The sequence below is a fragment of the Anas acuta genome, chromosome 8 (assembly GCF_963932015.1).
Source record: "Anas acuta chromosome 8, bAnaAcu1.1, whole genome shotgun sequence".
NCBI lineage: Eukaryota > Metazoa > Chordata > Aves > Anseriformes > Anatidae > Anas > Anas acuta.
In genome coordinates, this window is record NC_088986.1 from 10,343,176 (window position 1) to 10,358,850 (window position 15,675).

At 44.6% G+C, this 15,675-nt stretch overlaps 1 protein-coding gene and 1 long non-coding RNA gene across 2 annotated transcripts in view; both read left to right on the forward strand.

Moving 5' to 3' along the window:
- Positions 1 to 15,675, forward strand: part of EIF2B3 (eukaryotic translation initiation factor 2B subunit gamma) — a 94,541-nt gene that overhangs the window by 66,154 nt on the left and 12,712 nt on the right. The window contains exons 7-10 of the mRNA XM_068691365.1: positions 58 to 188; positions 833 to 1,026; positions 5,185 to 5,262; positions 5,714 to 5,862. Of these exons, the coding sequence (XP_068547466.1) occupies positions 58 to 188; positions 833 to 1,026; positions 5,185 to 5,262; positions 5,714 to 5,862 (552 nt within the window). The remainder of the gene's footprint in view (positions 1 to 57; positions 189 to 832; positions 1,027 to 5,184; positions 5,263 to 5,713; positions 5,863 to 15,675) is intronic.
- LOC137860745 (uncharacterized) lies at positions 5,869 to 14,792 on the forward strand. Its single transcript, XR_011099156.1, has 2 exons — positions 5,869 to 12,669; positions 13,584 to 14,792. It is a non-coding gene; the product is annotated as an uncharacterized lncRNA (long non-coding RNA).

Sequence of the window (15,675 nt, forward strand, 5' to 3'; positions counted from 1 at the left end):
ATGAAGGTACGTGAGATTTAAAGTTCATGGACTTCAGGTGTGCATCTCCTTCCCCAGGTCAATCACATCTCTCCGGAGTGAACTGATTCCACATCTGGTTAGGAAACAGTTCTCCTCTCCTACATCATTGCAGAAGGGACTCAACAACAAAGAAGAAGACCAAAAGAAAAAGGAACAAGCATCCCTAGGTCAGTATGACTATCAGAAATTCAGCGAAGGTTTTAAATCCCATATACTACAGCTGAAGTGTTGGAAAGAGTACAGAATTAGCTTGAAATATTTGGGTTTTTGTTTTGTTTTGTTTTCTCTTTCACTTTTTGATAACAAGGTTCTAGTAAATTTCTCTTTTGAACAGTATTGTGCATTTTACGAATATTTTTGTCCTCATTTATTTTGGTGTAAATCAAGAACAAATCAGCCAGGTGCTCTATTTTTTTTTCCAGAATCCAGTATAGATAAATGCGCCTTTGAGAATGTAATTTTAGGAGGCAGTTCCATTGTGTAGGGCAACAGACAAAGCCTTAACCACCCTGCACTGGGAACTGGACAGGATCTCAGATGGTGGAATTTATTTTTAGTATTTCCACAGTCTCCTTGTCTGACCTTGGGCAAAACATTGCATTTGTCCTGATCCCTGGATTCCCACCTGCAGAATAAAAATAAGCACTTACTCACTAGATGTGATAAAATCTGTTAATGATTGCTAAGTATCTAGCCATTCAGATGATGTGGGGCAAAGATTTCCCTTCACCAACAGTATTTTAATAGTACTCCTCTTCAGAAAGCATTTCATTAAATCCTGTCTAACTTCATGCATGTGTGTGTTCTCCAGACATTTATAGTTTCATAAAGGAAGATAATAGCTTGCTGAAACCTGCTCCAGATAACTCTTGTTGGAATGATCATAGAGGAGATATGAACGAAACGCTCCACGAAGGAAAAGTGCGCTGCTACGTCCATATAATGAAAGAGGGACTGTGCTTCCGAGTGAATACTCTGGGGTTGTATATTGAAGCTAACCGACAGGTGAGAAAAATGAAGAGTGGGCATGTGGGAATACAGCAGTTTAGGGGATATTTTGGTCTCCAGGAATGTCTCCCTGTGATACAACCGAGCAGTGTGTGGGAACTGAACCAGTGCCACGTTATCTGCGCACATCACCCTCCTGGTTGCTGGATAGGGACGTGAGACGAGGAAACAGTTCTGTCACTAATTTCCTCCGTAGCCTTGATTTAGCCAAGAAAATCCCCACCCCAGATACTCTTTCTGGGATTTGTCGGTGACAAGAGAGTCAAGAAGTGTGGAAAATAAGGCTTGAAGTAGCTTTAATAGATCATCCAGTCAGCGTCCTCCATGTCCTAAAGGCAAGATCAGTTCTGACTGGACTCTTAGCAAATGTTTATCTAAGTGATAATGGCAAAGATTATTAATGTTTTGCAGGAAGTCTTAAAACTACCCATACATTCAGAACGCCTAATACTTTCCATTATGAAAGAATTATTTTTTAAACAGGTTTCAGTACATTGGCACTCCAGGTAAATACAGAGGTGATGTGTTGATCTGTTGCAGCTTTCATTTACTTTCACACTGCTGAGAATTCATAAAATAAAAGGTCGTAGGGGAGGATTATAAAAATCCTAGCTAATGAGATGATGATTAAAAGCTTTTACTCCTAACATGAATTATTTTTTTTAACTACACTGGCTGATGCAACTTACAAGTTCTCACTTTACTCTCCAAGTGATGAACTTAATGCTGTGAGGGTGGACAATTTCCTCTAGTTTTGCAAGCTTGTAAGGGAGTGCAACAGGGGGGGTTCTCAGGGTTTCTGAGGTTTCTTAGGGACTCAGGGTTTCTGGAAGCAGGGCTGGGAGAGCAGTATGTTGTAATGGGAGTCCTGGAAGTGGTCATTTCCTTGCCTTTGCTCTCAGACTGAGTTGATTTCTTTTTTCTAAAATTAATGAATGAATTTATGCAAATTAGAATTGCAGCATGGCAGAGTGATTTCACACACTGGAGCTTTTTCTCTTCGGTGCCTGCAGAGGAGCACAGAAATGAAGTTACTTGTTTTAAAGCTAGGGATGTGAGAAAGTGAGGAGGGAGGCAGCACTGCCATCAGAAAGGGAAAAATTTCCCCAGGAACATCAGGAACAAGTGTGCCCAAAGGGTTAAGGGAGAATACCGCTTGCTAGGGGAAGTGTGCGTGTACATTTGGCAGCAGCCACTTCAGTAAAAAGTTATTGAGTTGAGCCAGTCAGACTCCATGTGGGTTTTGGTGGTGCTTGTTTTTTTTTTTTGTTTTTTAACCTAAATATTCTACATTTTGGTCAGTTCAGGAAATGTGTTTGCTCCTGGGTGGTACATAGAATTAGTGTTTTGAAATCACACTGGGGCCTTCAACGTCAGAAAGGATTTTCTTTGAATTTTTAACTTTTCCAGAATGGTAAAATTTCCAAGGAAACTATGCAGAGGTAAAGCATGAAACGGAGCTTAATGATGGGTTGTGAGAAGGGAGTTCTTCGGTGCCCCTGTATTTTGTTTTTCTCGTTTTTTTCTTCTAATAGAAGATACACATATAGTTTTACGTCCTTATTTTTTTTTTTCTTTCCTTGTTTTGTTGGCCTCTTGTGAAGACTTCTGGTTTCTTGTTTGCTCGTGGTCTTCACAGACCAGATTCTGCTTCCGAGCAAAGCCTGCACCTATAATTTTGCTGTCCTAGAGGACAGACTCGCAGAGCAGTAGCAGTCCAGTCCAGTAGCCGTGGGAAGGAATGGCATCCTAACCCATTGCCCTTCTGGTGAGGAAACACTTTACTCACATCATTTCACTTCCAGCTGGGTTTCTGGATGCCTGCAGCCTGTGTGTGGGCAGGTGGGTTCAGGAGGGAGTTATCTTCAATAGCAGGAAATAGTTTCTTTGTAAGATGAATTAAATCCAAACACATCTTAAACCTTCCCTTGACCCAGGCACTCCCTCTGACTCCTGCCCCCTATCTAACCTTCCTTTTCAGAGTAAAATGCTTGAGCTGGTAGCTTTCTTGGGTCACCCCTCAGGCTGCACTACCACCGACTGATTCTAATAAGGGTTTTGCTCTGGCCGGTAAAATCCTTTATTTATTTTAACACACCACCTTTCTACTGAGGGAGGCCAGGAGCCTTTCCTCGTTTCTTTCCCTTCCCACAGAGCAGCACTGGACAGCAGGAACCCTTCCAGCCTACGCTGTAGGTAACGCCTTGGCGTGTCCTGGAGCTATCTGGTGTGGCTGCCCTGTGGCAGGTGAGGACAATGTCCCTTCACCAAGCCTGTGTGTAATCCAGCTGGGTTGGCCTAGCTTGTGGTGTTTTGGTAAGCTGGTGGTTTTTTGTAATGCCTGCAGCTTGGACTGAAGGATCTAACCTACCTCATTGCTTTTAAAAAATAATAATAAAAAAAAAAAAAAAAACACAGAGAAAACATAAGTCTAGTAGGAAGACATCTCCAAGAAGTGAAGAGTTACAGGTGTAGAAATGTCTACTGGGGACAGCAGGCACCCTGAAGAGGTAGCTCAGAGATGTGAGCTCATCTGAGCTCATCTTATTCATCTGAATGAAGTATCAACTGTGAAAATTCTTATCACATGAAAAACAGCACTATTTGCCCATCCTTGCACGCTGGAAGGGAAACGGGCTGGTCATATTATGAATATCTGAACAATTTCCTGCAAGTATCATCTCATTTGAGATCTTGAGATATTTTTTTCTGATCTGATCCCAACTCCTTCAGATCTGTAGGATCTGCTTGAGGTTCCCTCCCTAGCTACCAGCCCTCATTACCCCAGCTTTCCAAGGAAGCCATTTCACCGTATCGCACTGGATGGCAGCTCCTTCCTGACAAGTGTGGAAATTGCTGCCGACTCTCAGCCAAATTTAACAGCAAGAGAGATCGGGAAGATACAGCTTCCCGAAGAGTTTTGTCAAAATAGATGCCTAGGTAGGGAAGAGAGAGGCTTAATGAGTGGCCTTTCCTCTGTGTTTGGGCAATCCCAGTTAAACCATCACCGTGCTGAGACACAAGCTGCCCTCCCCGATGGGCAGTCAGCACATGCATGCTGCTGGCCAAACAGCACAAGCAGAGCTCTGCACATCCACAGCATGCCCTGCCTCTCACCCAGGCACGTGGTCTGCCTTGGCACAGACCTCTTTGCACTCACGCATCGGTTTGTCACCTTCTCTGTTTCCTTGCCTGCCACCTCTGTCACACCAAGGTGCATCTGACATTGCCTCACCGCTGCAGGCGGCTCTGTGCAGCTCCGTGTCTGCGCAGCTCCGTGTCTGCAAGGCTCCTGCCTCGCCTGGGATCCTCATCCCTGCTGTCATCGCCTCTCCTGCGGTGTGTGACCTTGGCCCCAGCCTGACGCCAGGAGAAGCAGAGTGCCTCAGGCTGCTCTTTCACCTAGAAAAGGGGGAATGGTAGCGTGATATCCCGTCCTCCTGCTGCACTGGCTCCCCTTTCTTTTTGGGAGCCAGCTCGGAATTGCTCTCGATGGATTTGTTCTTGGCTACCTAATGGACCGTGTCTCTCTCTATTACCATTGCTACTTTGTCTGCTTATCAAACACCTGTCTTCTCTCTGTCAAGAGCCTTTTCTTCTGCAGCTTTCTGCCATCTGGAATAGCTACTTGATCAACTGTAGTTTCTTTCTTCTTACACATCTGAAATTTTTTTTATTTTTTTTGCCTGCATCTCAGCATGCTGCCTTATTGAGTGGGCTAAACACAGTCATCTTTTTAAGCCAGTTTCTTTTATATTTGATCCTACTTGCATCTCTCTGTTGCATTACCGAATGATAAAACATTCTGAAGTGCATTTAAAATGGCAGATGATGGGCAAACCTGTAAGGTAGTGTATGGGATGCCGCTGTGTCCTGCTGGAACCTGCAGCCTGCTTGCTGCTGGTGGGAAGCTGAGTTTAAAGGGAGACATGCAGTACGTTGCAGAGGAAACACACCTGCCTCCTTTACAAATGGGAAGACAATAAACCCCACATACCCAGTTGGAGATTTAAAATTCAGGAACCTACATTTTCCTTTAAGTTAGTAAGTTTATGACATAAGTGCAGTGGAAACCAAAGCCATCTTTGAGCTGTTTATGTGCCATCCAGATACAGCCTAGTCGTGTTAAATTCCAGTGCTGGTTTCTTTATTCAGGTTCCCAAACTATTGCTTAATCTGGGTCTGGAAGAGCCACTGGTTCACGGGTCTGCACAGATCACTGACAGAGGCATGGTAAGTGTTCCCTTTGTTCGTCTCTGCTCTTTCGATACAGTCTGCATGCCCTTTGCTTCAAGAGCTGCTTCCTAAAATTCAGTCCCACTGTTGGATGAGTTCTGATGTACAGAACTGCAGTGTGAGTGGTGCAGCCCAGTGCCTGCTTGTAGGCTCTCTCTTGAGTTCCTGCCTTTCAGTTTCTGTCTTTGAACACGTTTGGTAAATTTTAATTTAATATGGTAAATTTTAAAATGGAATTTTACTGAGCTAATAAAGCTTGGGAAGACTGTCCAATCTACGGGATGGGCCCCAAATTTTTGGTCTTTCCTCTGCCAAGAATCCCTGAGGCGAGAGCAGTGTGTGCTCTGTGGATGAGTGCTTGAGACATGCTGGTTGGAACACATGTATGGAGAACACATCCTGGAGAGCTCCAGGTGCTTTTGCCAGTTTCCATTCTTTTCCTCCCTAGGTTGGATCAGACAGCATCATTGGGTCGTCTACGCAAGTGGGGGAGAAGACATCCATTAAACACTCCATCATTGGCAGCATGTGTACCATAAAGGACAAAGTTAAGATAACGAACTGCATCATCATGAATTCTGTTACAATCGAGGAAGGGTATGTTACCTCTTTGTATTTCAGGCCCCTAAATTTTCCGTTCCCTTTTCTAGATAGATTCCGAGACTGTAATTTCTGTCCTGTCAGTAACAGTAGATCACAGGGGAGATGTTTCTAAGGCACAAGTCAGAAATGTCTCTGAAAACAGGCTAAAAATGCAGAAGTGAAATGATTTAATGAGTGCTGCAGGCTTGAAACATAGTTTGCTCTTTTTAGAGGAGATCATACCATCTTCAGAATGTGGAAGTAAGTTAAGAGGATGTATGACTCTATATAAATTTGTGTGCCATCTCTCTAAGCTTTATTTTAGTAGCTGGGTCTATGAGCATATCTAGAATATTTGGGTCAGGAGATATATTTTAAAGTGGTACGCTTACCAACTGGAAATGATGTTATCACCTTTGAATATTACAACTTTCCCTAACACCTCATTTTCTTTGACCCCTTTTTGTCATCCTGCAAGCTTTAGTTTACTATTGTTTATGCTGAGTAATAGAATGAATGAATACATTTTTCAAAGAGAAAATCTGTCAGCCAGTAGAGGTTTCCTATGCATTAAAGACACTAACTACATAGGTAGCCTTGAACCGTTCATTTCTAAATGTGGGAAAAGTGGCATATATGTAATTGTTGATGTCTGCATGCCCCCATCTTTCCATACAAGCTGGCTTCCTGTGGATGTCAGCGGAAAGGAAACTGCTGATTGAGTCTGTGCAGGCCTGTATAAATTCCCTCCTCCTTCATGGCTTGAGGTTTGCTTAGGGCCTCAGGAAAAAGGCCAAACTCTTAAAAAACGCCAAGTTGGCTCTGGAACCTGCATATCTGAAAAACAAAAAACCCAAAGGATGTGGGGTCTATGGAGGATACTACTGTTACATAACTAAATTACAGGTAAGTATGGTACCTTGCTGCCAAGTGTTTGTCTTTAATAGAAATCCACAGTAATTTCAAGCACATCATAAATCAGAATTCCTTTGAGTATAGAAAATAGCTGGTTTCCAGTGCAATTGCAAATGGATCCAGTATGGCTGTATCACAAGTGCTGCTGTCATAAGAAGTACCAGAAGCTCTCTCGTTTGATCATGGGACCCTCTGTCATTTTGATTAATGAATTGATGCCACAGTCATAATAGTATGGTTCTGCATACGAGGTGAGCAGCTCTACCACAGAGGCAGCTGAGTGTATAAATAGTGGTATTTTTATGAAGAGTCCCAAATTAGCTTGTGTTTGTCTTCACTGTTATGTAGTAATACTGTTTTCTAAATCCCAAATCAAGCTCAAGAGTCATTATCATAAGCATTCAACAAAATTCCACAGGCATTATAAATATGATAAGATACTAAAGCTAACTTTTGGGGTCAAATTTAGTAAATTTCTGGAAAACAGTTTATTCCCTGGTCACTCTAAGTCCAAACAATGTCATCACCAATGAATGAAAAATCTTGCAGTCCCTGGAGTTTTCCCCTTGAGTAGTTCCACTGATACACTGGAGTCAGATTTGTAATCATTCATCTCCAGCCAGAAATAAGATCGTAGACTGTGGAGCTTCATTTAAAAGCATCTTGTAATTCATATTGCGTAGATCTGCAGGGGTACAGCACTGATAAAGTATTTTTTATTGCATCATTGTAATCTTTGAGATTAGAGAGGGATGAAGTCATGCATACACAGGTGGTGAGATACAGAAGTATCCTAGCTGCTAACTTTTGTTGAAAGAGGTCTTGCTTGTAACTCAGTGAAAACAGTTTCTGTGTATTTTGATCTTCTTTCATGTATTTGATTAAATCTGATGGATTTTTGTTAAAACGTTAATGATTCTGAAACATGTTGATGGACCCGTTTGCAACAGTTGGATAAATTATGTGTGGTTTTGCTTTAAACTGCCCACAGTGGACAGCTTTGCTTTACAAACATCTCTTCTCCCAAGCATTTCTCAGTAACTCGGGCTTTACCTATCACCGACTAAGAAAATGTCTTCCACTTTAGTTGGGAAGTCAGGATATGTTGGCTGATATGAATCAAAATGAGCAAATGAGCTCATAAAGTGCCTTAGCAGATCTTTTTTTTTTTTTTTTTTTTTTTTGCATAGCAAATGTTCTGATGTAAGCCAGCTTTAGCACCATCTAATGCATTGCATATTAGAAACTTCTGGAATTGCACCGAGAAGTAGATAAAACTGTATCATCTAACAAATATAAGTTCTAATGCTGGCATCAGCAGCTCCAGCAAATTATTGGGCTACTGTGTTGTATCCTAGTCGCACGTGAGCGAAAACTGAAGGCCAGTCCCAGCTCTGTTCATTGCAGGAATACCAACCTGAAGCAGTAGGCTGAGAAGACCGCCGTAGGGCAGATATTATGGAAAAGACAAAGCTGTTTAGATAACCCAGAGAAGAAAGAAAGATCAGGTAAATAATTTGTGAAAGTCAGGAGTCTGGGAACAACAAAGTGCAAAAATTGCTCAGCATTCCGTTCTGAGCTCATTTATCAAGGGCTGTCATTATTCATGACGCTGCCTTGATAATTTTTTACCACTTACATCACCTCGAGCTTCTCTGGGTTGAATCTCACCTTTGTTTTTTTGCCACATCTTAGGTGGAAAAGTGCTCAGCAGCTTCGCTAATGGTATCAATACAAAGGAATATGTGACGATGTTTTTATCTCACGGTGGTTCTCTGTAGTGTTGTGAATTGAGGATGCTGTTGGACATGCCGTAGTTTCTGGAGCTTTGGGACCCACAAATTATGTCTCCAGACCAGAAAGATTTGCTGCATTTGATACCAGCTTCTGGAATGGGTAAATAGATTCTTTCTGGGCAGATGGGAACACCACAAGAGGTTTACTACAAAACTAGGTTCTTATTCTTCGGCTGTGGTTGGCTTGTTATTGTAGGAACAGAGGTTATGACCTAGATGATGCCCTTTGAAACAGTTGCTTCAAAACTGAACGGATCGAGAAATTTGATTTCACCATTGCGTGCTGTTTTCAAGCTATGATCCCTTCTCCAGTGATGGCTGAAGTGTCTGATATTCTGCAGGAGCAGTAGCAGGGGTTTTGGTTTTCCCAGCCCTGGCGTGTAGGGGCTTCTGTTAAGCTATGTATGTCTCCTGTGAAGTGATTTGAGTAGATATGAATCCCCCTTAGAAGAGATTACAGGGGATTAAAGAAGTTAGCAACACGGGCAAAATAATTGCTAGTCCTTTCTTAATGTGTTTCCCGCTGTGAGCTAATTCTTCCATCAATGAGACAATAAAATAGCGAAGATTACATACGTGCTGAATGATGGCCATCCTTGACCAAGCTGGGAGGAACGTAATTTATACAACAGCACAAGTGCTGAGAGATGCTGACTGCCCAGGTGACAGGCTGCAGCGGGGAAAGGCTTCTTGTTTCCCTCTGCACGGCTCCCCAGGGCTCGGTGACAAATGGCTGCACTGAGTTACGTGGCCGGAGAGAATTTACTCATCGAGCTGAAATTACAGGGCACGCGAAAACTCCGTGCGTCTGAATGCTCCTGCGGTAGCTGTGCATGTCCCGAGTCTGGGTTGGATTTGGGGCCGATCCTTTTGTTTGTTGTGTGGGTTAGATGTGGTGCCGTGCAGCAGGGCCCCTCCGTCCCCAGGTCTTTGATGTAGGGGTGCTCTCCTTGCAGCCCGCTCGCCTCCGCTGTAGCACTGACAGCCTGGGGACTTGGCAGGCAAAGGAGGTGACACGGTGAGCTGTGAGAAGTGCCGGGGGGTGGTGTGAATATTTGCTGTTGGGGAAAGTTAGATGAGTCTCACCGGGAAATGGGGTAAACCTTTGGGAGCTCTGATATCTGGGCAGAAAGGATAGGCTGGATAAAAAACGTGCATGGGGGACTCAAATACCCACATTATTGGAGGAAGGACTGACACCAATTAACGTTATGCTGGCTGAAACTGGTGTCTAACTCGTTCAGTCACTCGAAGACAGTAAGTTATGGGTTGGGTGGCGTTCGTCAGGCTCTGGCTACTCGTGTTGAAGTGGGAGGCGCAGACGCTGTAATGTTACTCGGTGAGTGGACTGCAGCGAGACCACGTGCGACTAGTTAACCGCTGCTCTCGTGTACCACATGGCTCCAATTTATTGCTACTTTTCTTTGAGAAAATGTACAAAGGAAGAAAACAACAAGCAAGCTGAGCTGGATTGACTACTAACTGCAGATTGATTGTGAAGTTTATTGGTTGTTTCCTCAATAGTGCCAAATCAGCACCTGATGTAGAAGCAGCGAGCGGTTTGAAGAAAGTTGTAATTAAAACCAGGATGGAATCGAGCATTTATAGGGGTTCAGCACATAAGTGGTCTTTTTCCCGTTGGATAATAGCAGTACAAAGGAATGATCCCATTGCCAAAGCAACGTTTTGTTGAAATTGTAAAATATATTTTACAGTGCGTTTCCTCATGAGAAAGAGTGAGGAGATGAAGTCGTTTCCAGCACCATAGCTTGTAAAGCTGGGAATTAAGTTGTGCTTATGCAGGGATTCCCAAACTTGTTGTATCCTGAGCTGTTGTCTTCTGGACGCTTGGTCTCACAATACCAATTGCACCCCTGCACTATGCTAACCTTGGAAAGAACAAGCATAGAATAGATTTTGCAGAAGGCACATGAAAAGTGAGTACTTAATTCAGAAAAAGCATATGCCTAGATTAAATATGGATAAAGTATATATAAATATAAAATATATCATGGATGTAGATAGGTACAAATATATAAATAAAGATGCATACAGTCCTTGCCTATAAAAAGGGCTCTTACTTCTCTTGGTTATGTAGCAGTTATGTTCTGTCCTTTCTCTCCCACCTTTTGGTTTTATATTGTAAACTCTTTTGGTCAGGAACTGTAATTTTAATCCTCCTATTTAATTCAATGCACATGCTTCATGAGATACTGGATAGAGACAACCTCAGGTCAACAGAGTTTGCTTTCAGGAAAGTCAATTGAAGAAGAGAGGACAAACGAGGCAAGCAGTGAGCAGAAAGCAGGTAAGCTCCTTGCAGGGCCAGTTTTCACTTACTTTCAACAGCAATTGAATTCTGCTGTATTGTATTTAGGATATTTCTCATATAGTACCTGTTATCTTGTGAATCTCTGAACCATTATTACTATCAGCTCCTCAAAAAAACATTTTCTTCTGGCTAGCTTCCTGGTACATCAATCTATCTCAAATAAATCACCTGCTCTTTAAACTCAGATACAGATGTTTCCCTGATAGCGCAGGGAGCTCTTCCCCCGTTTTACAAACATCTTGTATGCCAAATGTTGAACTTAAAGCTCAGGTCAGCTCTGAAAAGTGGCATTTTAAAACAGCTCCTCTCGTTCTGCTGATCTTCTTCTTCAGGTGGCCAGAGTTATGTCTGACTTCAGAGCTATAAATAAGCTTCTGCCTCCTGCTAGCCACATGGCTCTAATTGAAGAGGGGTATGCGCGTTTTCAAAGCATCTGATTGCTCGCGGGTTTTGGTGGGAATCTCTGTGCAAGTGCCATCAGTGCTGTTGAAAATTTTCCCAGCCTGGGTATGGAGAAGGAAGAAATTCTCCCAGTGCCAGATTTTTTCCTCTGAGTTCTTGAGGAGACTGCGGAGTTGAATAAGTTGAGCGTAGCTCCGGGAAGCCAGTCTGTTTTTAAGGGCAACGTTTAGCAAGTCCTCTTTTACTTGTAAACCTGGCCTGTACGATATGGAAGTTGATTTAACCAGTAATGACCAACGGAGGGTTACAGTGCTCAGTCCCGAATTGCTCTTGAAAACCCCAGGGAAAACACGTGTCAGTTATCCCTGTCAGTCTGACTGGGCCAGCTGGGGTGCAATCAAAGCAAACTCTGCGATGGGAGTGAAGATACAGCTTTTCTGCTCTGTTGCCTTAAAATAGACATGGATAGCTTCTCCTGGGCATCAGCTGTGCGTGTGTAAAGCCGTGCAGGATGTGGCCCTTCCACTCTGTAAGAGAGAATCCAGAGGGAGGTCAGTTCTCCTGCCTAGGGTTTCCTGGTGTGAAACTGGTTTCAGCGTGTGCTTTTGCTGAAGTGTGCAAAACCGGGCTTTCAGCTACATAAAAGGCCACCAATTTGTTTGTTCCGAGATCAGCTGCATTTATCTGAAGTTTCAGAGGTGAGGCACAACCTTCCAGGCGACCTCCCCCAGCAGCCGAAGTTTCACTTAATAAAACAAGTTAAGGTAGGTTTGAGGCAACCCTTTAAGGTCAGTTGAACTTTCACTGGAAAATACGAGTGCTGGCAAGTATACGCAATATGTAATGCAAAATGTTTAGGGTGTGGGGAAGAAGTGTAAAGGAGCCATACCACAGTGATGAGCTTGGCTAGAAAAGAGACATAAAACAAGTTCCTTAGCGAAAACACCCTCGGAGACGGGTTAAGAATTTAGGGGGTTGGTAGAATGTTTTTGTTACCCCCAAGGGGAAAAACAGGAGATCAAAGCCCAAATTCACTTAAGAATGCTTTCTTTGAAATGTATCTATAAATTATAGCACGTACTGCTGGCATCTATTGTAGTCTTTGGTATTTACTTGAGTGCATAACGTGAGATCCGCAGTACCCTGAGTTGGCTCCTAAGTGTGCAAAACTAAATGTTGGTGAAGGCAACTTTCGGGTTCTCAAGTTTCCTAATGGTGTTTTTGCCTCTTCCCTGCTTCCCATGGTCTTCGTGCCTCGTCCCTGTGACTGCGTGGCCCAGCCACTGACACACAGGCTGAAGGGGGAGTCCTTGAGGGGCTGCTGGTGGGGTTGAGAGCTCGCTGCCTGCCTCCGTGCCACCTCTCCCCAGCGTTAAGGTGCGTGCCGGGGCTGTTATCTCCTTGGTCAGGGCACAATGGGATGTTGCTCCCAGGGGAATCCACAGCTGTTACCCCTCCGTCAGCAAAGTAGCTGCCGAGGCATGTCACCCTTGGCTTTTAACTCCCAAATCAGTCTCTCTGCTTCCTAGCTCATCCGGAGGAGCAGGAGCCCTGACTCCTTGGCACGGCGGCGCGTTGCCCACGGGCCGTCCTGAGCGTTACGCTTCGAGCTCTTTCTTCAGCTCAAGCCTCTAGTTTGAAGCGTTGCATTTTAGACACCTCATTTGCTTTGCTTCCCAACGGAGGTCGCGTCGGTTTTTTTGGCACAATTGGATTAAACCAGCAGACCTGGATAGCTTCCACGGGCGGTTCAGGAGCTTTGCTGTAAGGCAAACCTGTGACATTCATACCTTGCTCAGCTTGCACAGCGCGGGCGAGAGCTGCAGCTGAGGTCTTGACCTCGGTTACTTAAGCCCCTTTCTCCCAGGAGCGTTCATCACTTTAATCACAGAGTCCTAAATAATCAGTGGGTAGCCTGTAATTAGGGGGTTGTGTCTTGGACTCCTGCAGCCTGCTCCCGGTGTGCTGAGCGCGGCGTATTTGGATTTCCCATTCCCCCCAAGGACGTTTGATCTCAGATTTACACGTTGGAAAATTAGGAAGGGTACAGCACCTCGGTCCCCTGGCAGGCTTCCTGCTTTCGGTGGTAGGTGCCTTTCTGTTCTGAAGTGTCTCGGCGCTGCAGCAATTGACACACTTGATTTAAGGGTTTGATTTATAGACTGATACTCGGGCTGAAAGTCAGCAGTTCCAGGGCTGCATAAATCAGCCTGTCTCGGGGACTAATACTTCCTTATTTATAATTTCGACAGGAGATGGAATTCTTTCTCAATTCTTTACATTTCTTTCAGATGTAATCGACCACCCTGTCCTTTGGTTTAAAGCTATGTGGCTTTGCCACAAATAGAGGGAGGGGAAAGCGAGCCGAGGCCAGGAATCGCCGCGCTATAAAAGCTCCATATTGTGTGCTCTTGGACTTTGCTTTCTCCCGGCTTCCTTCGAGCCCACACAAGAGATGGACTTGAGGTTTTTTTGGCTTTCTTCCCCTCCCCCCCCCCCCCTCCCCTCCCTCCATACATACGCTGACCTTTTGGAAAAATAAATAAAAGATAAAGCCGGACCTGGAATGTTGCAGAATGTGTGTACATTTTGCTCTCTGTTGTTTTCTGCTGGGATTAGTTGTTTACAATGGGGGGGAGAGGGAGGGCAGAGGAAGGGAGGTCTGTGGCCTTAGCTGAAATTAGTGGCATTTCAGAGTGATCTTGTTAGGTGGTCTGCAGTTTAAAGACCTAAATCCTTGTAATCCCCCCATGCCTCCTTGGCCACTACTCCTTTTGCTCTTGTTCTCTCACTTTCAGGAGGAAAAAAAAAAGCCAGAGCCAGCCTCGCTGTCTCAGATGGAGGCGTGTAACGTACCCACATGCACGCATGCACACACTCACTCTCCCGTGCTTTGCTTCGCACATTGTACCTGTGGAAGAAATTAATGCCTTAGCTCGCCGACATCTCCATCTGTTACCACTACAGGACCAGGCTTGTAAAAATGCTCTCTCTCGAACGCAGAGGCACACGGAATATTTTTATTTATTTTCCGCAAAAACGCTCGGCTGCCAGACTCGCAGTTTGTGATTGCACTTAAAACAAATTCAAATTGAAATTTCAGCCATAAATCAAATGCCCCAAATTAGTTCCTCTTGTGGGTTTGAACATGCTCTTTGGATTTTAAGGTCAGGAGATATCCGTTTTCACAGTGCTGAAAAGTTTAAAAATATACTACATTTTCAGGGCAAAAAAAATAAATATGGTTTGCATTATAAAGCTTTACATCAAATATGTGCATATGCACACACACACAACAGCTTCGATGAAGCCGAATGCTGTCGGAGCACCTTTGAGGACTAATGGCACCTAATTGTTAAGCAGGGCAGGAAACCCGGTGGCTATTTATCCGAGGAGAATACAGCACGTTGCCCCGAGATGTGATATTTACCCGGTAAGAGAATAAAAGTTTATTCCTCACTCTTCAATTTAAAAAAAAAAAAAAAATAGTAAAAATTAAATAAACACACAAAATACTTCTCTTGGCAGGCTTTCGAGCATACTTTTTAGAAAAAAAAGGCATTTACAAGTGGTTTCAAAATGGCTGTGTTACATCTGTCAGCGGGTGAAGGGAACACCCACAAATTGTGTTTTTATCTCCTGAAGTTTTGTTCCACTTGAGCAATAAAAGCCGGATTCGCTGCTGGGTTGTGTGCCTGGGCTAATCTTAGTGCTGAGCACGGTTTTAAAACTCCTTCCCTCGGTGGGGTTGGTGAGGTTTGAGAAGCTCCCGGGGTGCCGGGGGGGTTTGGTTTTGTTTCCCCCTGGCACTGGGGAAGGTTTGCAAGCACCTGGCACAGCCGTGCTCGCCCTGGTTCCCTGGGCTGCCCTTCCAACAAAGGGCTTGGCAGGACCCCCCCCTTATCTTTGATGTTAATGTCATCAGCACTTGCTTGCTCACGGTGCTGTTCATTGCCCAGGAGTTGAAACGCTCTCCCCAGGCAGGCTCTGAACACGAATCCGACACCCTCCGACCACGACAGGAGCTCAGATCCCCCCTCTGCTGATGCCACGGGGGGCGAGGGTCTCAGCCTACCCACGGCTTTTCTTGTGCCTGGGGGAAGTGATAGATCCTGGGAACCAGAGCCGCTGGGGAGAGTGATGGAGGAGGAGGTGCTTGGGAGCATCCTGGTGGATGGGAGCCGTTTCGGTGGGCAAAGAGCAGTCCCTCCCATCCCTTTTGCTGGTCTTGAAAGCCAGCTGGGGATGGCAGCGGTGGTGGGCAGCCCTCCCTCCACCGATTTCATCTTCCAGCCCAATTTCCAGCACGAGACGATGGCCTGAGCCCCTGCGCGGGTACCCGGGGCCATCGGGAAGGAAGCAGCTGGTGACAGTGTGAGAGCA